General features: G+C 38.5%; 1 protein-coding gene across 3 annotated transcripts in view; it reads left to right on the plus strand.

The window, feature by feature from the left end:
- The window catches only part of LOC126342147 (ankyrin-1-like), a 279165-nt gene that overhangs the window by 20113 nt on the left and 234156 nt on the right, over window positions 1–24896 (plus strand). The window contains exon 2 of one of the 3 annotated variants that reach the window (XM_050001830.1): window positions 8235–8464. The exons of 1 other annotated variant lie outside the window; for it this stretch is intronic. In XM_050001830.1, the coding sequence (XP_049857787.1) occupies window positions 8266–8464 (199 nt within the window). In that variant the 5' untranslated portion in view covers window positions 8235–8265. The remainder of the gene's footprint in view (window positions 1–8234; window positions 8465–24896) is intronic. One more of the 3 variants, XM_050001829.1, reaches the window with a different exon arrangement.

Here is a 24896-nt window from a genome sequence, read left to right on the forward strand (position 1 = left end):
TACATTAGCTTATTCGTTTTAGTTGTAAATATTTGTCATGTGTGTGTGTGTGTGTGTGTGTGTGTGTGCGTGTGTGTGTGTGTATATATATATATATATATATATATATATATATTAAAAACAAAGATTCTAAGACTTACCAAGCGGGAAAGCGCCGGCAGACAGGCACATGAACAAAACACACACACACAGAATTACGAGCTTTAGCAACTGCCAGTTGCGAAAGCTCGTAATTCTGTGTGTGTGTTTGTGTGATTTGTTCATGTGCCTGTCTGCCGGCGCTTTCCCGCTTGGTAAGTCTTAGAATCTTTGTTTTTAATATATTTTTCCCATGTGGAAGTTTCTTTCTTATATATATTGTTTTTTGTTGACATGTTCTACATTCTGGAGGACCTCACTTCGGATCAATTGGAATGAAAGTAAATCTAATCTAAACTGAATCACTTATCCTCAAATAGAAAATACACTGATGAGCCATAACATTATTCCACTGCTATCTTAATAGCATGTAGCCTATCTTAAGACTGCAATACAACAGTGATTCTGCATGGTGTGGATTCAATGAGCCCTTACTAGATTTATGGAGACATGTGGCACAGGACAGCTATGCACAGGTCACACAATTCCCATAAATTTCGGGGTGGTGGTTTTTGGGTGTGGAGCAGAGATACAATAATGTAGCAGGTGTGTTCCATTGGGTTCATATCAGGCAAATCAGGTGTCTAAGACATCAGTGTGACTTCGCCAACACTCTCCTCAAACCTGTGTAGCTTGTTTCTGATTATGTGATCGCAAGATGCCATTGCCATTGGGGAAGACATAAAGCATGAAGTGATGAATGTGGTTCCGTGGTAATGTTCACATAGTCCACAGCAATTGTGGCACCTTTGATGATTACAAGAGGTCCCATGGAAACCCAGGTGAATAATACTGCTCCCACTGACCTGTTTCTGTGGGACATTGCACATTTTGAGCAGCCATTCACCTGGATGATGGGGAATCCGGTCATTGCCATTGGCCTATTGTAACAAGAAACATAAGTCATCCAAATAGGTGACAAATTTCCATTGATCTGTAGTCCAGTCTCTATGATCCCATGCCCACTGCAGTAATAAATGATGATATCATGTGGTCAGCAATGGTATGTGTAGGGGTCCCTGCTTTAAAACCACATGTTCAATCTTGTGTGCCGAACTGTGTGCTGCGAAACACTTGTGCCTGCATCAGAATAGTACTCTTTTATCATATTTATGATAAATTGCCATCTACCCTGCTCTACAGAGTGAGCAGTCTCCAACTAGCATGAAATGTGATGTGGTTGTCCACCATCTTGTCGTCTACTCGTAGGTTTTTCACCATCCTTCAACCACTGTCCATAGCTGCTTGTGACAGTTGCACATGAACAGGTGACCAGCTTTGCCATTTCTGAGATACTTCTCTCCATGTGTTAGGCCATACATCTGCCGTTTGTTAGTGTCTTTTATGTCAGTAAGGTTTCCCCATTTAAGATGTGTATCATTGCTAGAATGAGTCCCCATTTACCTCTTCTCCATATACACACTGTTCTTACTGCTCGTATGCCCACAACACTAACAGCTGACATACAAGCTCAGAGTGGGCATTGCTGATAATGTTTTGGTTCGTCTGTGTATGTTGTGTTGAAATTATTCTGACAGATTAAAAATGTACACTGCAGTGGGGTTTGAACTCTGATGTTACTGATTAAGCTATTTGACTCAACAGATGGTTATGTCAGTGCCTCTCGCATACCCTCCTGAATGCTACAAACTTCCCTCTGTACCCTGCTGGACTGTTTTTCCTGAGGGGAACAATGTTGCAGAAAGTTGTAGAACCGCAGGTTAAATGTTTTTGGGAAATGTTTGAAAAGTAGGAGAAAGGTCTTGTCAGACATATATACTTAGCTGAACTATGAACCTTAAAGTGAAGTTGTTCAAATTGCTGCTGATTGAAGGCAAACATCAGGGTACCTCTTGCTCTGCAGCAAATAGTTATCAGGATATTTCATCATGGTGTATAAAATGACTGCAGAATAAAATATTTATTTTTGCAATTGGTGAATTCCATAATTCTTGGCTAATGGGGAAGGATGAATGGCATCTATATGAGTGGAATTGCTTGTGGTAGATGTCATTGTAGATAGGAGAAACTGCTTAATTGTCTGAGCATTTGATATGTAGGCCCTTATAGATGGTGCCTAAATTGAAAATGTATATTTAAAAGTCAAGGTGTATGCAAATCATAGAGCAGCATTTTGTATCAAACTAAACAAATCTTCTGCAGAAATCTTTTATGTGGGATTTATGGGCCTACAAGAAATCTGAGAGGATATGATTTTGGTATGATTGAGGCATTCCAAGATGCTTAGATGTGTTCCTCTTGCCTTTTCATTCATTTATTTATTTCACCATGCATATATCCACCTACTCATCCATCCATCTCTCTGTACTCTTTTGTACATCCCAACTAGAATGAGGCTAAACAGGGATGGCTAGAGGACAAATGTAAGGATGTAGAAGCTTATCTCACTAGGGGTAAGATAGATACTGCCTACAGGAAAATTAAAGAGACCTTTGGAGAGAAGAGAACCACGTGTATGAATATCAAGAGCTCAGATGGCAGCCCAGTTCTAAGCAAAGAAGGGAAGGTAGAAAGGTGGAAGGAGTATATAGAAGGTTTATACAAGGGCGATGTACTCGAGGACAATATTATGGAAATGGAAGAGGATGTAGATGAAGACGAAATGGGAGATACGATACTGAGTTTGACAGAGCACTGAAAGACCTGAGTCGAAACAAGGCCCCCGGAGTAGACAACATTCCATTAGAACTACTGATGGCCTTGGGACAACCAGTCCTGACAAAACTCTACCAGCTGGTGAGCAAGATGTATGAGACAGGCGAAATACCCTCAGACTTCAAGAAGAATATAATAATTCCAATCCCAAAGAAAGCAGGTGCTGACAGATGTGAAAATTACCGAACTATCAGTTTAATAAGCCACGGGTGCAAAATACTAACACGAATTCTTTACAGACGAATGGAAAAACTGGTAGATGCAGACCTCGGGGAGGATCAGTTTGGATTCCGTCGAAATGTTGGAACACGTGAGGCAATACTGACCTTACGACTTATCTTAGAAGAAAGATTAAGAAAAGGCAAACCTACGTTTCTAGCATTTGTAGACTTAGAGAAAGCTTTTGACAATGTTGACTGGAATACTCTTTTTCAAATTCTAAAGGTGGCGGGGGTAAAATACAGGGAGCGAAAGGCTATTTATAATTTGTACAGAAACCAGATGGTAGTCATAAGAGTCGAGGGGCATGAAAGGGAAGCAGTGGTTGGGAAAGGAGTGAGACAGGGTTGTAGCCTGTCCCCGATGTTATTCAATCTGTATATTGAGCAAGCAGTAAAGGAAACAAAAGAAAAATTTGGAGTAGGTATTAAAATTCATGGAGACGAAGTAAAAACTTTGAGGTTCGCCGATGACATTGTAATTCTGTCAGAGACGGCAAAGGACTTGGAAGAGCAGTTGAACGGAATGGACAGTGTCTTGAAAGGAGGATATAAGATGAACATTAACAAAAGCAAAACGAGGATAATGGAATGTATTCAAATTAAATCGGGTGATGCTGAGGGAATTAAGTTAGGAAATGAGACACTTAAAGTAGTAAACGAGTTTTGCTATTTAGGAAGTAAAATAACTGATGATGGTCGAAGTAGAGAGGATATAAAATGTAGACTGGCAATGGCAAGGAAAGCGTTTCTGAAGAAGAGAAATTTGTTAACATCGAATATAGATTTATGTATCAGGAAGTCGTTTCTGAAAGTATTTGTTTGGAGTGTAGCCATGTATGGAAGTGAAACATGGACAATAACTAGTTTGGACAAGAAGAGAATAGAAGCTTTCGAAATGTGGTGCTACAGAAGAATACTGAAGATAAGGTGGATAGAGCACGTAACTAATGAGGAGGTATTGAATAGGATTGGGGAGAAGAGAAGTTTGTGGCACAACTTAACTAGAAGAAGGGATCGGTTGGTAGGACATGTTTTGAGGCATCAAGGGATCACAAATTTAGCATTGGAGGGCAGCGTGGAGGGTAAAAATCGTAGAGGGAGACCGAGAGATGAGTACACTAAGCAGATTCAGAAGGATGTAGGTTGCAGTAGGTACTGGGAGATGAAGCAGCTTGCACAGGATAGAGTAGCATGGAGAGCTGCATCAAACCAGTCTCAGGACTGAAGACAACAACAACTAGAATGAGAAACTGTACTGATCTGGAATGAGTCAACAGTCAGACAGTTCAGATCAATGTCTTTAGTCAGACCAGTACAGTACTGCGAAGACTACCTTCCAACTTAGAAGTTGTTATTTTTGGATAACTAGAAGCAGTAACAGAGGGTCTGCATGATTACATTCAGTTACAGTGACAAGGCCAAAGATTGCCAAGAACAGCAAAGTTATCTTAGATATCATTGTAGATTTGTGGCATAAAAGGGAAGTAGTGGTTGAAAAGGAAATGAAACAGGGTTGTAGCCTATCCCCTGTCTTATTTGATCTCAGCACTGAGCAGAAGGAAAGAAAGGAGAAATTTGGAAAGGGAATTTAAGTTCAGGGAGAAGAAATAAACACTTTGAGGTTTTCCAGTAACACTGTAATTTTGTCAGAGACAGCAAAGGACTGTACCAAAATTAAGTACCATTTTGTAACCTACTCTTAATGTTATTTGTTATTTCATATTGTATTACCACCTCTTTATTATAGTGTCATCCTGTCAAGCAAGTGTTTATTTGCAAGCATGTGTGTCAACTATAATTAAGGTATCACAGATGGGAAACAGTTCCTGCTAATTTGAATGTTTGGACTGAATTAAGTGTAGCATTCATTTACTATATTCACAACAAATAGGATACTGCATCAACACTGAATTATCACTGTATATCTCAATGCAGTTTGTGTGTATTCAGCTAAAATAAATTAGTAAGATGGCTGTTAATTAGAAAAAGTTGCTGTCTTGTCAGTTGTACCAAATAGCTGATGTTTAAAAACTTAATTTTCTTGATGTGGTCATCAGTCCAAAGACTAGTGTGTTGCAGTTTTCCATACTACTCTGTCATGTGCAGGTCTCTTCATCTCTATGCAACTACTGCAATATACATCCATTTGAGCGTACTTAATGTATTCATTTCTTGGTCTTCCTCTACAATTTTTACCCCCCCCCCCCTCCCCCCTCCCTTCCACACACACACACACTTCCCTCCAATACCGAACTGACAATCCCATTATGTCTCAAAATGTGTTCTATCAATGGATCCTTTCTTTACTCAAATTGTGCCACAAATTCCTTTTCTCCTCGATTCTACTCAGTGCCCCTTATTAGTTATGTGATCTACCCATCTAATATTCAGCATTCTTCTGTAGCACCAAATTTGTAATCAGAATAATTGCTGGAGCCTACCCATGGTCATCCTGCAGACATCTGTTTAAGGATCTAGGGATCCTCACAGTATATATATTCACTTATGAAATTTGTTGTTAATAATCCAACCCAGTTCAAAAGTAATAGCAGTGCGCATAGCTATAACAGCAGGAGAAAGGATGAGCTTCACTATGCAGGGCTAAATCTGACTTTGGCACAGAAAGGGGTAAATTATGCTGCCACAGAAGTCTTTGGTCACCTACCAAACAGCATCAAAAGACTGACAGATAGCCAACTAACATTTAAAAATAAATTAAAAGAATTTCTAGATGACATTCCTTCTACTCATTGGCTGAATTTTTAGATATAAATTAAGGTGGAAAAAAAACCTTAAACATTAGTGTCATGCAATATTTTGTGTGAAGTAATATCTTGTACAGACATCTTTTATTAACCTGACACATTCCACATCATTACGAAGTGTCGTATTCATGATCTATGGAACAAGTATTAATCTAATCTAATCTAATTTCAAAAGCTTGTATTCTCTTCTTTTCTGAACTGTTTATTGTGCGAACCACTTCCATACAAGACTACTCTCCAGACAAAAATCTGTAAAGAAAGCTTCCTGGCACTTAAATCTATATTTGATGTTGATAAATTTCTCTTCTTCAGAAATGCTTTACTTGCTATTGCCTACTTTGGCCATCATCAGTTATGTTACTGCTCAAATAGCAAAATTCATCTGCTACTTTTAATGTCTTATATCCTAACCTAATTCCCACAGCATCACTTGCTTCTGTTCAACTATATTCCATTACCCTAGTTTTGAATTTTTTGGTGTTCCTCCTTTCAAGATACTGTCCATTCCATTCAGCTGCTCTTCCAAGTACTTTGCTGTCTCTGACAGAATTACAGTGTTACCGGAAAACCTCAAGGTTTTTATTTCTTCTCCCTGAACTTAATTCCATTTCCAAATTTCCCTTTTCTTTCTTTCTGATCAGTGCAGAGATTAAATAACACTGGGAATAGCCTACTACCCTATTTCACTTCCTTCTCAACTACTGCTTCCCTTTTATGCTATTCAACTACTATAACTGCTGTCTGGTTTCTTTACAAGTTGTAGATAACTTTTCACTCCACACTCATACTACATTCAGAATTACTAAGAGTGTATGCAAGTCAGCATTGTCAAAAACTTTCTCTAAGTCTACAGACATTACAAACATAGATTTGCCCTTCCTTTACCTATCTTTTAAGATAAGTTGTAGGATGAATATAACCTTGCACATTCCTACATTTCTCTGGAACTCAAATTGATCTTCCCAAGGTTGATTTCTACCAATTTTTCCATTTTCCTGTGTCTCATTCGTGTCATTAATTTGCAACCATGTCTTCTCAAACTGATTTTTTGATAATATTCACAGCTGGCAACACTTACTGTTTTGGAATTGGAATTATCACATTCTTCTTGAAGTCTGAGGTTATTTCATCTGTATCATACACTGTACACACCGTGCATATCAGTAGTTACACCAGTAGTTATGACAGAATGTTGTCTACTATTGGGGTCATGTTTCAGGTTAGGTCTTTCAGTGCTCTGTCAAATTCCTCTTGCAGTTTCGGTGTCCAGGGTCACCACATTGAGTACCTTTGAATGTTCTATCTTGGGCAATGGTGCAGGAGAGTGAAAGTGATGTTTTTACGTGGTTTTTATTTGTTTTCTGATAATTCCAGCAAGTGGACGAGTTTGTGATCCCAGGATCAAAGTCAGTGTTGTGTTATTTTATTAATAACATTGTGTTTAAGTGAGTGGTACACTGTGATACATTTTTGAATAGGTCTTTAGGAGAGGAAATGAATTACCAAATAAAAAAATACAGGGTGCCATTGCAAAAAGTCATTTTCCTGTTCATATCTTTGTAAAAGACAAAGCTACTACAAAGGCAATCATGTTGATTGATGTCCCCCTGATGGCTGAAGAACATTTGCTTGAAACTTTTGTAATTTGCATGTAGACAAACAGTTATTTAGAGTGATCAAGATAAATGGGACTGTGGAACAGCAGCTGGTCGATGAAATGTAATATTACTGTACAAACAGCCGTTATTTTGATTGTTTTATTAGGCAACCAGTTTTGACATTCCAGTCACATGATTTTCAGGCCTGTCGCATGAGTGACACCAGACACCACTCGTGCATCTATAAGACAAGGCACCAAGCTGCCAAGCCGCTGATAATGATATATGGTTCCTTAGGTATCTGAACTTTATGTTGCTCTCACATGTGTGAAGAGAACACATGCCCATGAAGTTTGGATATCTGTGGAACCAAACACAGTTATTGGTACCTTGTCTCATAGGTATGCGAGTGGTACATGTAGTCATTCATGTGACAGGCCTGAAGGTGACATGATTGGAATGTCAAAACTGATTAACAAATAAAACAGTCAATATAATGGCTGCTGGTACAGCATTATTACAGCTTAATTCTTAGCAACCAGTGCATTCATTTCATAATTTAAAATATACATATACACATTTTTGTAATTCCTTGGTGTTATGAATTTAAAAGTTCTAATTTATTACACATAGGTCTTGTAGTTTGTCAGATGTTTCTTTTTTGCCTTTATTAATAGTTTAATTTGATGCAACAAGATTAAAAATTTCACGATTTAGAAGTCTGTAGATCCACTAATGTTTCAAAATATTACTGAACATCTTGATAAGATATTTGTATAATATTATAGTTCAGTTACATGGTTGTCTCCAATTACTTATACATTTCTATACTACAGTAGGAACTGCAAATCAGTGTAAAGGGCCACTATGATTCAGCTGGATGCACCGGATCCCTTGAGAACACCTTTGCTGTCAGTTGCTGCTCGTACCGGCAATATCAATGCTGTCAGTAAACTGCTCAAAGATGGACGAAGGGCAGATAATGTTGATAACCGTGGCTGGACAGCACTGCATGAAGCAGCTGCAGCAGGACATGTTGAGTGTGCTGTACTGTTGCTGAGTCATGGTAATGCATATTCAAAATGCAGAAAACTTTTTATTTTTCTACAGTATATCTTTTAGGTCCTCCATCATCATCATTTTAAGTTCTTATGCCAGATATAAAGTTAGCTAATTCCTAAAACCACGCTTTTTCTATCTCTAAGATGTATATCCACATTTTGTAAAAAATTCACAAAAACATTTTATTAAACTAAAATTTATTTTTAGAAGAAAGAACATTTCTTAAACTATTTTTCTACATAATTGTCACTGCTGTCCAGACATTTGTCATAGTGGGAAACCAATTTTTCTATGCCTTCTTCACAGAAAGATGCTGTCAGTGAAGACTGTTTATTGAGTCATCATTGTTGTGAAAATACATTCCTCTGTGGTAGTCAGAAGATGCAACATCAGAGTTGTGTGGCAGGTGAGCCAGCTGCTCCTCACAGAGTTGTTGAATAAGGTTTTGAGTGATACCAGCAGAATGGGGACACGCATTGTCGTGAATCTTGATGCCTTCCTAAGAGACAATCTCAACTCATTCCAAATTAATAATATAAGTGTAGACCAGATGTGGCTTAAATTCAAAGAAATAGTATCGGCATCTATTGAGGAATTTGTACCAAATAAATTAACAAATGATGGAGCTGATCCTCCTTTGTACACAAAACGGGTTAGAACACTGGTGCAGAAACAATGAAACAAACATGCCAAATTTAAACAGATGCAAAATCCCCAAGATTGGCAATCTTTTACAGAAGCTCGAAATTTAGCATGGACTTCAATGCGAGATGCTTGTAATGTTTCCACAATGAAACTTTGTCTCGAAACCTGGAGGAAAATCCAAAGCGATTCTTGTCGTATGTGAAGTATGTTAGTTGCAAGAAACAATTAATGCCTTCTCTGCATGATAGCAATGGAGATACCATCGAAGACAATGCTGTCAAGAGTTACTAAACACAGCCTTCGAAATGCCTTCACAAAAGAAGACGAAGTAAATATTCTAAAATTCGAATCGAGAACAGCTGCCAACATGCGTAATGTAGAAGTAAATATCCTCAGAGCAGTGAAGCAACTTAAATCACTTAATAAAAGCAAGTCTTCTGGTCCAGACTGTATACCAATTAGGTTCCTTTCGGTGTATCCTGATGCATTAGCTCCATACTTAACAATCATATACAACCGTTCGCTCGACGAAAGATCCGTACCCAAAGACTGGAAAGTTGCACAGGTCACACCAGCATTCAAGAAAGGTAGTAGGAGTAATCCACTAAATTACAGGCCCATATCATTAACGTCGATATGCAGCAGAATTTTAGAACATGTATTGTCTTCGAACATAATGAATTACCTCAAAGAAAATGGTCTATTGACACACAGTCAACATGGGTTTAGAAATCATCATTCCTGTGAAAGACAACTAGCTCTTTATTCACATGAAGTGCTGAGTGCTATTGACAAGGGATTTCAGATCGATTCCGTATTTCTGGATTTCCAGAAAGCTTTTGACACTGTACCACACAAGCGGCTCGTAGTGAAATTGCGTGCTTATGGAATATCATTTCAGTTATGTGACTGGATCTGTGATTTCCTGTCAGAGAGGTCACAGTTCGTTGTAATTGACGGAAAGTCATTGAGTACAAAAGAAGTGATTTCTGGCGTTCCGCAAGGTAGTGTTTTAGGCCCTTTGCTGTTCCTTATCTGTATAAACGATTTGGGAGACAATCTGAGCAGCCATCTTCAGTTGTTTGCAGATGACGCTGTTGCTTATCGACTACTAAAGTCATCAGAAGATCAAAACAAACTGCAAAACAATTTAGAAGAAATATCAGAATGGTGCTGAAAGTGGCAGTTGACCTTAAATAATGAAAAGTGTGAGGTCATCCACATGAGTGCTAAAAGGAACGTGTTAAACTTTGGTTGCACGATAAATCAGTCTAATCTAAAAGCCTTAAATTCAACTAAATACCTAGGTATTACAATTATGAAAAATTTAAATTGGAAGGAACACACAGAAAATGTTGTTGGGAAGGCTAACCAAAGACTGTGTTTTATTGGCAGGACACCTAGAAAATGTAACAGACCTACTAAGGAGACTGTCTACACTACGCTTGTCCATCCACTTTTAGAATACTGTGGGATCCTTACCAGATAGGACTGACTGAGAACATCGAAGAAGTTCAAAGAAAGGCAGCACGTGTTGTATTATCGCGAAATATGGGAGAGAGTGTTACAGAAATGATACAGGATTTGGGATGAACATCATTAAAACAAAGGCGTTTTTCGTTGCGATGGAATATTCTCACGAAATTCCCATCACCAACTTTCTCCTCCAAATGCGAAAATATTTTGTTGCCACTGACTTACATAGAGAGGAATGATCACCAAGATCAAACAAGGGAAATCAGAGCTCATATGGAAAGATATAGGTGTTCATTCTTCCTGCGCACTATACGAGACTGGAATAATAGAGAATTGTGAAGGTGGTTTGATGAACCCTCTGTCAGGCACTTAAATGTGATTTGCAGAGTATCCATGTAGATGTAGATGAAACAGTTTTTCACAGTTATTGTGCTGCTGTGTTTCATTCTTGGGAAGGATCTGAACAAGCAGAAAATGATGCAAAAAATGCTGTTAGCAGTTGCTGTCTTCACTGGCACCATCCTTCTATGAAGAAGCCATAGAAAAGTTAGTTTCCCACTATGGCAGATGCCTGAACAATGGTGTTAACTATGCAGAAAAAGTTTAAGGTATGCTCTTTTTTGTAAAAACAAATTTTGGGTCAAAAAATGTTTTAAAAGATTCCCCCCCCCCCCCCCCCCCAAATGGTTCTCACTTTCCAGATATGCCTCATATGTGGATGAGTATGTTCTTTCATGTTAGTAAAGGGTACAGTTTGTTTTGTACTGATTATTGTAAATTGTTTACAAATAAAATCACTATTAATACAGATGTAACCATATTGTGCATAAATTGCAAACATCCCTGACAACAACATCAACTACTACTACTACTACTACTACTATTTCTATTAAAATAATACTGTATTAATGTAGGCTTTTGGAGGCCTCTACAATGAGTAATGCATGTTTTTCCTATATTTAAGTAAGATTGCTGGAAACCTCAAACCTTTGAAATTATATCTTATTACTCTCTTTCATAAAAGTAACAGATTATTTGTGCTGTGCTACAGAAGTCTTTTCTACAACTGGTAAATGTTGGTGCCTTCATCCTAAATTTTAAGGGGAAAGAAATTAAAGTGAAGGTAGAGAAGATTGATTGCAGACCTTTACTTGAATCAGAAGGAATGGGTATGAATTACCATATTCTCCTTCATTTCTGTTCCTTGAATTTCTCCTGCTATTTCCATGCTCATTCTGGCTATCCTCCGTCCAACGATTCCTTGAATTTCTACTATAATTAGTTCTGTTCATCCTATTTACCTGAAACTCTCTCCCTGGTTGATTATTATCATCAAAATTCCTTCTACGATCTTCCACTGGGGGCTTCACCCTCTCCACTTTATCAACATAATTCAAAAAATCACCAATATAACCCCTAGGGGCAGGTACAAGCAATTCTCTAACTTTCTGAGGCAACTTGGTTTCTAAACCCATAATTATTGATTCACTACCTAGGCCATTGTCCAAATATTTCAGTTTGCTTATCCAAAACACAGAAACCTTTCATAGTACCCTTCATAGGGGCAAATCTCTCTCCTCCCCTCAAAATTCTTTGCCGCTTTTCTTTGGGCCAATATTCATCTTTAAAGCAATGCCAAGAAGTACCTGAGCTGCCCATCCATAAGCACCCTCTTTCAAAAAACCTCTCGCAAATGACATTTCCTGTTTATCATTCTGTGTTTCAGGCAAATCATTAAATTCCCTAATGAAATTCAGTGGATGCACTTCCCCATATGGTTCAAAATTATTAAATTTCTTAGAACTAACAAATGATGGACTGTTTGGAACACTACACACTCTATGCTTTAGATTATCTACCTCTTACACCCTTTTCTCCATTTCAGCCAATTTTAAATCTACATTTCTATTTACTTTTACCAATTAATGCTTTTATTATCTCATCTACAATAGGACTTTCATACCCATCATTCAAAGCTACATTCATGTCTGTTTTATAACCACTATTGTCTACCGAATCAGTCCCCATTAAGTCTTTCTGTTCACTTAAAAACTGAACCTCTACACCTTTGTCATCAATTTCATCACTCCCCTGTTGTCCATTCTTCCCCATTCGTTAAGGTCACTCATAATGCATCACTTAATATAAAATGGCCTTTGCTATGAATTACCTTATTTTTATTCACTCATCACCTGCTGCTGCTGCTGTTGTCATCTCGATTTGTTATCTGCAAGGCTGCTGCAAGTTGTAATTCTCTCAGTGAGGCATGTTGTTTATCCTGGTCGGCTTTGTACATCTGTGTGCTGATTGGCTGCTCCTGTACTCAGTGGGAGCTTCCATAGAACCCACTTGCTGATTGGCTGCTGTGATACTCTTGTTACTGTGGCCATGAAACCAATGCATGGATTGGCTGTTTCATCATGCTGTTTAATGGAGCTACATCAGTTCTGACATTTCAAAGTAATTGAATTTCACACTCCCATAATATTATGTGTTCACTGTCCTCGACAAAATTCTGATGCCATATATATCACACACTCACTTCGTTAAAATCACTGTACTGTAAACCGTTCTCGGATTCACTGTTCAAACTTCGTAAGTCCTTGTTTATTGCATCCAAATACAATAGTCCTCATCCAAAAGGGCACCATATGTGACATTTGCTTGCTTTATTTCTTTGTTGATAGTTCTCAGTGTCAACATACTGCTTTGCTATACTGACTGAAAAATGGGGGTGGAAGGGCAACACTAACTACTGTAAATGATGTAGCCGACAGTTGCAGAATTGTGTTTCACAGTTCTTTGCTTTCACTGTTCACCAGCCCCCAATATTACAAATTGTATGGCCAATCCTGTATTGGTAAATGTTGATAAGCCTCATTAATAGGTTGCACGCAAACATCAGCATGCTGCTACAATAGTTGGCTGTTGAGCATCTATGAGCAGTAAAAACCTAACCACACAGTTCACAGTACTTGCAGAATAATATGGCACGTGTGACACTATTTGTCAGATAAATTTAACAGGCATGGTCAATAATTGTTTATCACATCTCCACTTCCACTGTTAAGTTGATGAATTGTTGTTAATTTAACCAACATATAATTCCCATATGAAAATAGTTCATTCTACCATATAGGTTGGGCTGAATTCTTTGTTTAATTAATGAAATTAACATATATAGTTATACACACAATACTTTTGACAAACCTGGTAATTATTTGAGAATTAATCAAGGCCTGGCTTTGCTAATATATTTTTGAATAGAGCCAAAAAATACTTTAAGAACCCTAGTAGTTATTCTTCCAAATGTTTATTATTATTACAGAATTCATGTTTGTATATAAGTCAGCAATAGAATTTAAGTCATGAAACAATTAATGATTTCACCCTGTAACAAAAGATATTTACTAGGAATGGTCAAAATAAATTAGGAAATTAACTGCATACACAAAACTAAGCACAAAATTAGACATCATACTATATTCCTTAATACTGAGGCCTAACTTTTCTCTTTTATCGAAATGCAGATTATACTCATGCATGTTAATGATAATTAGGCAAAAATGAAAATAAAATGAATCTGAGGAGGCAGATGGCAAAATAAGAGAGGAAGTAAAGAGATCCCAGTTTGCTTCGTCACAACCTCATCCAGATCATCTGCCCCTGGGCCGGATGATGTTCACATTCAGATGTAACAGCATGTTTCTCTTGCATGCAAGGACATTCTCCTTTGTACGCACTATCACATTTAGGCAGATGACGTGTTTCCCAGATGCTGGCAAGAAGCCACTGTCATACCCATACCTAAGCCTGGTAAGGACAAGCATCTTCGTTCTAGCTACTGCCCCATCTCTCTCAGCAGCTGTGTTTGGTAGGTGATGGAACATACAATTCATGGCCAGCTGGTATGGTGATTTGAGTCTTGCAGTATACTAACCACTGCGCAATGCGGATATCGTGCATGCCATTTCGCAGTTGACCATTTCATCACTTTGTCAACCCCTGTCATGAATGGTTTTCTACAGGAATACCAGACTGTGGCATTGTTTTTTGATTTGGAGAAAAACTATGACACCTACTGGAGGACTAGTATTCTCTGTTCTCTATACATGTGGTGCTCCTGAGGCCGCCTGCCCCATTTCCTTCAGGAATTTTTAAAAGACTGATTTTTCAAGGTATGTGTAGGTCCAGCCCTGTCAGGCACATTTATTCAGGAGAACAGGGTGCCTCAAGGCTCTGTTCTGAGTGTTGTCCTCTTTGCTATAATCATTAATCCTATTATGGACTGTTTGCCTCCAGACGTCTCCAGCTCCCTTTTTGTGAACGGGTTTGCAGCCTTTTGTAGTTCTCCACAGACTTGCCTCCTCCAGTGGTGCCTTGATCCTCTTTACTCATGGTGCATTGTCAATGGCTTTTACTTTTCCTCCGACAAAACCATTTATATGAATTTCTGGCAGCACAGTGAGTTTCTTCCATTATATTTACATATTCGACCCTTTGCACTTCTGTTTGCTGAAATTGTGAAATGCCTGGTGTTCATGCTTGATAGGAAACGTTCTTGGTCCTCCCACATGTCTTACCTGGCCACACAATGTTCCCAGTCCCTCAGTAGCCTATGTAGCTCAAGCAGCACTTTGTGGGGAGCGGATGGGACCACCCTCCTCCATTTGTACCGATCTCTTGTTCGTTTGAAACTAAACTATGGGTGTTTTATTTATTTTCTCTGCAGTCCATGCATCTTATGTTGTCTTAACATGCTACATCATCGTGGTCTAAGTTTGGCCACTAGCGCCTCTTACTCTAGTTGAGAGTCTCTATGCAGACGCTGCCAAAATACCACTTTCATACCAGTGTGATGTCATCCTCAGCGGATATGCATACTGTTTTGTAGTGATTCATGGAAGGGCATATGGCATGTACGTCAAATATAGAATTCAGAGTAAAGATGTGTGTGATCATAATTAGTTTGTAAACATCAGGCCACATACTGTGGGAAAGTATTATTCGACAGGTGTGGAGTATACTTGTCGGGGAACACTTGTAATCTTCGTGGTGCAAGGATAAATGAAGAAACTCTGATACCATGGAGCACCTCTGGCACCAAGAAAGACGAATATGATGCATATAAATGATTGTTGTTATGTACTGTTCACAGGCATGTTAATGAGTCATCTTTGATATAACAGTTTTTTCTAGGAGTAACCATGTAATGTGTAACCATTTTTGAAATTTTGTTACAGTATACAGTGTTAGTTGGATGCAAACTACACTTTATTTAAGTAGAGGAGTGGTATTTTGTTTTATAGCTACTTCACTTATAGAAATAGCTGGACCCTGAGATAAATCATAAGAGTTGCAAGATTGAATCTCTACACCAATTTAATAAGGTAGTGTTAAGGTGGCAGTGTTAGGTGGAGCTGCATTGAGGAATAGGTCTAGAACAGACACTGCTCAAGCAGACAAAATATTGTCACAGAAGCTGCATATAGTATTCATAGGCCATTAAAAAACACTCCAGTTTGTCTGCCATGCCTGGCCACCTATCCTATGCCTCTTTTTTCGATCACACCCTTGACTATCAGTATGGGGTGCACCCTTCTTCTCTGTTACCACCTAGAGTTCGCTTTCGGCTACTGCTGCAGCAGCTTAACTTTATGCTATCTGCTATGTTCATGATGGATGTGAAGTCTTCACTGCCTTGGCTTTGTGCGCGGCCTGTGTTCATCTTGAACTTCATTCGCTTCCCAAGGACACTACCCTAGATTCGATCTATTGCTGTAAGTTTCTTGATCTTACTATGCAATGTAACAATATTACTTTTGTGTATACTGATGGCTCTAAGACCAGCTGTGGTGTTGGGTGTGCCATCATCATTGACACTGACCATTTGCCGGCCGCGGTGGTCTCGCGGTTCTAGGCGCGCAGTCCGGAACCGTGCTACTGCTACGGTCGCAGGTTCGAATCCTGCCTCGGGCATGGATGTGTGTGATGTCCTTAGGTTAGTTAGGTTTAAGTAGTTCTTAGTTCTAGGGGACTAATGACCACAGCAGTTGAGTCCCATAGTGCTCAGAGCCATTTTTGACACTGACCATTTTTGGTATTGGTTTCCAGAACAGTGCTAGATTTTTAGAGTGGAGCTTGTCGCCCTCATATCAGGCCAAGCATCACATCTGTTGACACAGGCTTTTTAATTGTGTCATATGCTCTGATTCTGTCAGTGTACTTCAGAACCTCTGTGTGCTGTACATAGTCCTTCCCTTAGTGCATGGGTCCAAGAAAGGTCCCACTTGCTCGTTTTTTAGGGAGCTACTGTGGTGTTTGTTAGGGTTTCTGGTCATGTCGGACTGACAGGAAATGAGGCTGCTGCCAAGGCTGTAGTTATCCTATCTTGACGCTAGCTCTTCCATTCCTTCAAATGATCTCTATGTTGCCACCTGCTGGAAAATGGTGTCAGTTTGATATCACCACTGGTCTTCTCTTCACGGATCAAGCTCCGGGGAATTAAACATCTCCCGATGGCTTGGCCAGCTTCCTGTTGGCCCTCTCATCATGAGATCATTGAGCTAGGTTTTGTATTGGGCACTGTAATTTTGGCCATCACTATTTGTTCAGTGGTGATCCTCCACCACTTTGTGCTTATTGTCATCAACCTTTGACGGTTTGCCTTATCCTGATCCACTGCCCTTATTTTAGCTGCTTACATTCCAGTGCATGTTTCCCATCTGTTATCAACCATTTTAGTGAATGACTTGCACGCTGTCGATTGTGTTTTACTTTTTATCCATTGTAGCAGTGTGGCGAAGGTCATTTAATCTTTGGTTCAGGACCTTCGCTGCCTGTGCAGCATATTTTGTGGATCTTTCTCCAAGGGGAAGTCTTTGTTTTTAGTTCTCTTTCCTTACGTCGGTTGGGCTTAACATATAGTCTCTTCTAACTTGTTTTTCTTATTTGTGTTCTAAGGTTATGGCATGGGCACTTATGATTTCAGTTGTTTTTGTTGTGTTTGCGCCCATTCAAGAAAAATCCTGTCTATTCACATATATCAGTTGATATTCTCATATAATTACACTTTTGATAATAACCATAGGCGTGGTAGTGAGTGAAATGCTTTTCAGAAGTAAAGAAATACTACATCTACATGACTGACTTGATCGGTTTGAGGAAAACATGAGTATAATTTTGCATGACTGATATTTTTGGAATTTGCCGTGTTAGGCATGTAGGAGGCCATTCTGTTCAAAATACCTCAGAATACATTCTGAAATTTAAAAATTGTTGTTTGTCAAAAGTATGAACACTATGTTTGGCAGCACTTGTACTTGTAGATGGGTTTGACCTATGCTTCCTTCCATCTACTGAACAAAACTTTTTGTTAGAGGGGTGCACAGTATATTGTGGTTAAAAAAGTGACAATTCAGTCACAAATTCTGTACAGAATCAGATATGGATTTTGTCGAGTCCTGAACCTTTGGCCAGTGTTACCAATTTCAGTAGTTTTTCAATGTCACTGATATTAATATCTGTGGTGCTCATCTTTTCAGGAATATGAGAATTAAACTGGCAGAATGCTCCTGAATTTTCCTTTGTAAAGGAACATTTGAATAATATTTGGCAAGGGTGTTCAACATTTCTGCTTTTTTTTTAGCTACCCTCAATTCCAGTTCCTGTGTCATCAATGAGTATGTGGACACTAACTTTGGTTCCACTGACAGCCTTCATTAAAGGTCTCATGCAAGTTGATTTGAGTGCCAAACATGTTATATTTATCCTTTCCTACAACCCTTTGCTGTGTTTTACACCTGTTGTCTGGTAGACACTGCTCCTTAAGAAGCTTCATTACAGACTGTATATCGTGACAAGTCCCACCTATCACAAACTATGTACTAGATGTTGTTGTTGTTGTTGTTGTGGTCTTCAGTCCTGAGACTGGTTTGATGCAGCTCTCCATGCTAATCTATTCTGTGCAAGCTCCTTCATCTCCCAGTACCTACTGCAACCTACATCCTTCTGAATCTGCTTAGTGTATTCATCTCTTGGTCTCCCTCTACGATTTTTACCCTCCATGCTGCCCTCCAATACTAAACTGGTGATTCCTCAATGTCTCAGAACATGTCCTACCACCCGATCCCCTCTTCTAGTCAAGTTGTGCCACAAACTTCTCTTCTCCCCAATCCTATTCAATACCTCCTCATTAGTTATGTGATCTACCCACCTAATCTTCAACATTTTTCTGTAGCACCACATTTCAAAAGCTTCTATTCTCTTCTTGTCCAAACTATTTATTGTCCATGTTTCACTTCCATACATGGCTACACTCCATACAAATACTTTCAGAAACAACTTCCTGACACTTAAATCTATACTCGATGCTAATAAATTTCTCTTCTTTAGAAATGCTTTCCTTCCCATTGCCAGTCTACATTTTATATCCTCTCTACTTCGACCATCATCATTTATTTTGCTCCCCAAATAGCAAAACTCCTTTACTACTTTAAGTGTCTCATTTCCTAATCTAATTCCCTCAGCATCACCCGACTTAATTCGACTACATTCCATTATCCTCGTTTTGCTTTTGTTGATGTTCATCTTATATCCTCCCTTCAAGACACTATTCATTCCGTTCAACTGCTCTTCCAAGTTCACACTAGATGTATAACTATCCAATTATTCTTCTAAACTACAGCCATAGTGCCTCTTCATTTTCGTATCCAGACTGAATGTTTCAAGCTCCTCATTGAGGTAGGATACCTGCCTCTTCATCTAGTGTTCTTAACTTATAAATCTTGGTTTTCCTTTTAGCTGGCCTTATTATGGGGACTATTCAGAAAGTAGAGAATGTTTCCATCTGATGCCGCTCTGTGCACGCCGATCGCATATATTTTGATATGTTCGTGCTTGGCAGCTCAGTCGGCATCCATCCGTGACTGCGGGAACGTCTCTATGCATCTGTTTTTTTTCGTTGTTTGAATTTGAAATGTGCACTGCCAGTTGTGAAGTGCAATCTGTAATATGGTTTTTGATGGCAAAAAAACCTAAAACACATAGAAATTTATTGTGAACTGTGCAAAGTGTATGGAAACAACATAATGAGTTAATGTTCTGTCTGGAAATGGTGCATTTGGTTTATAAATGGCCAAACCAACGTTCACGATGAAGAGAATAGTGGATGCCTGAGCATTGTGACTGACAATCTTGTTGGTAAAGTTGATGAAACGATTCATGAAAACTGTCGCTTCACAATAATGTAGCTTTTTATTTCTTTTCCGCAAGTTTCACAGACTTTCTTGTTTGAAATTGTCACTCAAAAACTAGGTACCACAAATTTTGTGCATGATGGGTGCCCAAAATGCTTACAAAGCACCATAAAGAACAGCGAATGGGGGCAACATTGACATTTCTGGAGGCCTACCACAAACATGGTGATTCATTACTGGATCGAATCGTAACCAGTGATGAGACTTGGGTGAAACATGTCAGTTGCAAGACAGAATTACAGTCAATGGAGTGGGGGCACACAAGGTCCCCCCAAAACCAAGCAAACCTTGTCAGCAAGGAAGTTGATGGTGACAGTGTTTTGGGATAGGCAAGGTGTGCTTCTTATTGATCGAATGTGGAGCAACCATAGATACTGGCCGCTACTGTCAAAACTTCGCACAGCCTTAAAAGAGCAGCTCAAAACAAACACCAGGGAAAGCTGACATCCAAAATTTTGTTTTTGCATGACAATGCCCGAGTTCACACGGCAAATCACACTAAAGAACTCCTTAATTCATTCAAATGGGAAATTTTCCGTCATCCACCCTGCAACCCCAATCTTGCACCAAGCGACTTCCACTTGTTTCTCAAGGTGAAGAACTGGCTTGCAATGCATCTCTTTGATGACTATGCGGAACTTCAGGCAGGTGTGACTCACTGGCTGAAGTCTGAGGCAGCAGAATTTTATGACGAAGGTCTTTCAAAGCTTGTCCACTACTATGATAAGTCCCTCAATGTGTTTGGTGACTATGTGGAAAAGGAGTATGCCAGTCGCTCTTTCAGATGTATATAATAAAATGTATTTCTTGTACTCTGTTTTCTCTTTAATGCCAAAATGTTCCCTACTTTCTGAATAGCCCTCATACATTGGTCATCAACCACTTCATGGATACTGATACCAGTTTCTATGTGTACATCGTCACAGAGGTTATGTCTGTTATTTGCCATTAGATCAGTCTATTTTCATGATGAGTGGGCTTCTGAACTTTCAATTCTGGGTAGTTTTCATAGGAGGCATTCATTATTGTTTCACACAATATCTTGTCATGCCCACCACTTACAAAACTGTAATTATCACAGTTGTCTTTTGGATGATTAAAATCTTCTTCAACAGTGAAAAGTGTGATTGATGAACATACATACTAGTGAAGTGAGGTTTTCTCTAAAGTATTCAGTTACATCAGGGGATGAGCCTTTTGACTGATAGAAGGAGCCTGTTATAAGTTTATGTTCAAATTTGATTCAAGTGTGCCCAAACAATCTTGCATACAACTTCAGTTTCTGAGGAATTGAGTTGCTTGTCCACTGCGACAAACACACAGGGTGGCAATTATTGAACTGTATGAAAAAAAATTAAAAACTATGGCTTGCACACACTTTATTCAATATGTAAACCTCACCACAGATATTCAGATGTAGCTTATGAAATGTTCGATATGCCTGCTATATGGTGCAGACGAATAGCGAAACTCAGTATGACCCTCTGAAGTGTCACAACATCGATGCTGTCGATGACTATCTGAATGGTTGTTTTCAGCTCAGCAATGATTTTGGGGTCACTCCTGCTTCATTGGGGTTGAGCTCCATCTTGTGTGAACCACATCTTGTCGAAGTCAGGATCACTTTGGATAATGGGGTTAAAATCATATTCAAAAACCTTCACGTACCTTTCGGTAGTCACTATCCCATCAAGGATATCACACTGATTATTCTATTACTGGACATTGCACACCACACAAACACTCGTTGAGGGCGAAGAGACTTCTTGATTGCGAAATGTGGATTCTCAGTCCCCTAAGTGCGCTAGTTTCGCTTATTGACAAACCCATCGAAATGAAAGTGGGCTTATTTGCTAAACCAAACCATATTCACATCAAAGTCCTGTTCATCAATTCTGTGGACAATAGTGTTGGTGAAACACGGGCGCTGTTCCGTGACTCTGGGGCTTAATGGCCGATGAGTTTGAATTTTGTATGGGAAGAAATGCAGGTCTTTAACAACTTTGTATGGGAATAGACACAGGTCTTCAACAACAATTTGTTGCAGTGTCTCCAGTGTGATTCTCTTTGTCTCAGTGTCTCCTGGTTGATTTCCACGTGTTGTGCAGCTCGTCCGATCGATTTCCTGTGGCTGGTTTGAAACACAGTGCTGTCTTCTTGGGATTTTCAGACGTTTTCACCCTTTTTGGATGACTGACATTACCAACACTGTCATCACAAACACTAAACATTCTGTCAAACTTGTGAATCAAATTCTTGATTGTTAGCACATTTGGACCAGTTGTCTTCAGCTTGAGCTCAGCCGCAAACTTCCTTTGAGCTACAGTTGGGCTGTTATTCACATAGCAGGCCTTCACAAGTGCTATATGCACAATCAAGTTGTACCGTGACGTTTTCATGTGCAAATGACCGACAACAATAAGGTGCATGCACTTGCACATACTAATTCCCATAATGCGCTGCGGACAACCACGCAGTTCAAATGTCCTACTGCAAACCATACAGAAGTTATGATGATTTTACTTCATATAGTTCAACTGTATCCCTGTAAATTTTCTCCAAGAATGTCACTGCTATCAGTTTTGGGTTTTGACCACCTTTCTGTATTATGTGAGCTCCATTGCTTTTTAGAAGCACTTTAAACTTTGGTAGTTGGTCACTAAGATTTTAATAATTCATCGCTGATGGGATCTTACACTAATACTTTGGGGTTTCCTACATGTATCGTATGAAATGGATGGAGAGTCACATAATATAATAAATCATTGTGTGCACCCTGCACACAGCTACATGGTTAGTGTAGCAACCCTTTTTTCTTTCCCGTCTTCCGTATCTTGCATGAAAGTAGGAATGTTAATTTATTTATACATTGACTGGTATTGAGGGGTTTTCGTTTTATCCTGGCTAGTTCTTAAATTAACCCCAGTGAGTCACTACACATATTGATTTCCCAGTTCTGAAGGAAAAAACTGTAAGTAAATTAATTCTAGTGTTTTCAATAGAGTCTCGTTCACTTGTTTCAGTTACTAGTCTGCAGTTTATTCTTGGTGAAAATCGTGTAACCTAATTATTTATGAACCTAAATCAAAGTAAAGTTTCAAATTAACACATTATTTTATTTAACAATAATTATTAATAAATCAGTTCATTCACATGATCACATTCAAAGGGTTTTTTTTTATTTTTTTATTTTTTATTTTTATTTTTTTTAAATAAGTATCTAATCTGGAATCTCGTCAGTATCAGAGATACTAAACAATGTTCTGTCACTTTGATTGTTCCTGTTTAATATCCATAAACTGTCACGAACTATGATTACTAGTTGCGTGAAGTAAAGCTTTTCCACTATCACAATACCAAGTCCGAATCTGTCCAAAAATCATTAATTCTGTAAAATATTTAAATCTTCACACGAAGTGATGTTAAAGTCAGAGAGATTATTGATCACCTCCCCGTTCCTCTAATATGACAAAAGTTCTAATCCTGATCTGAAATTAATGCTTCCCATAAAACAATCTCATCGCGATTTATTATTGTGCCCTGGTTTAATAAAGCTCCTATTGTTGCTTCGTAAAGCTGTACGTCCGAATTGACTTCGAACATACTAGAGGATAGAGACTGGAGTATCATAATTGCATTGTATGTCTATTTATACTTTATTAAAGGCTATCTTTGGTGTTCAAGACCTACGTTCTGTGAGTGTAATATTGATTTTCTCATATATAAGAATAACTAATAATTTAACCATTTCTATCGTTTTCCCCCCTCCTATGCTTCCAAAATTTATGTATATTTCGAAAATTGGCAACATTTCAGTCCATCTTACATGGTCCTTCGAAATGTGAGCCCTCATAAATCTATTCAACTCTCTAAATACCTGCTCTATCAGGCTACTTTGAGGTCTGTGCTTAGAGATGAAGGTATGCCGGATTTTCTGTTCAGACACCACTTGCTTCCAACGTTTACTAATAAAATATGATGTGTTATCTGTAACTACTCTTTCTAGTTTCCCTACACCATAAATATATTTATTCACAAATATCCTCAACATATGTCTTACATTCATAGTTATTATAGGATATAACTTAATAAATTTCGAAAACACATTGTAGAAACCTATCACATATCAAAAATTTCCCTTCACAATCGGCCACAGCTTGGTTGCATCACACTAAACCAATTCCAGTGATCTAGACATAATGATAGGATGTAATTCTACTTTATTACTGATATTACTTGGCTTAGTCTTCTGACAGAAAACACATCTAGACAAAATTTGTACTGCATATTTTCTCAAGTTTGGGTAAAAACAATATCTCAATAATTTGTCTACACCTGTGTGTCCCCAAACTAAATGAGTATACCAAATAAACATAGTCAAACATTCAGTAGGTATGCATATTAAATAGTTGGAATCTGCATTTTTACAATAGTACAATGCCCATCCGGTCAGCTGATATTTATTGCCATGCACGTTACTCACTTGTTTCAGAGATCGTATTGCATTGCCCTACTTCTTATCAGCTCATTGCAATTCAGTGATTTTGTTACACATTTCATCAAACTCCTTTTTATAAGATGTTGATCTAATTAAAAATAATTTGAAATTGTGTTCACTGTCATCATAATTATTTTCTTTTAAACCTTTAGGTAATCGGGACAACGCATCTGCTACTACATTGTCTCGATGCTTCACATGTTTTACATCAATCTTATACTCTTGCAACAGTAGTACCCAGCAAGTTAACCTGGCATTTAACATTTTATTGGATAACAAGAATGACACTGCTAGATGGTCACAGTAAACCGTAATCTTTTACCATAAACAAAATACCTAAATTTCTTCAACGACCAGACAACGGCCAGAATTTCCAGCTCGGTAGTACTATACAACCGTTCACACGCTGATAGAATTTTGCTTGCAAAACTGATAATTCTAATAATATTAGGATCATTCTCATTCTCCATTTCGAATAGAACACTACCCAGTTCGACGTTTGACGCATCAGCTGCAATGCAAAAATCCTTCTCCAAGTCTGGATGCCTCAAAATCTCTGC

The sequence above is a fragment of the Schistocerca gregaria genome, chromosome 1 (assembly GCF_023897955.1).
Source record: "Schistocerca gregaria isolate iqSchGreg1 chromosome 1, iqSchGreg1.2, whole genome shotgun sequence".
Taxonomy (NCBI): Eukaryota; Metazoa; Arthropoda; class Insecta; order Orthoptera; family Acrididae; genus Schistocerca; species Schistocerca gregaria.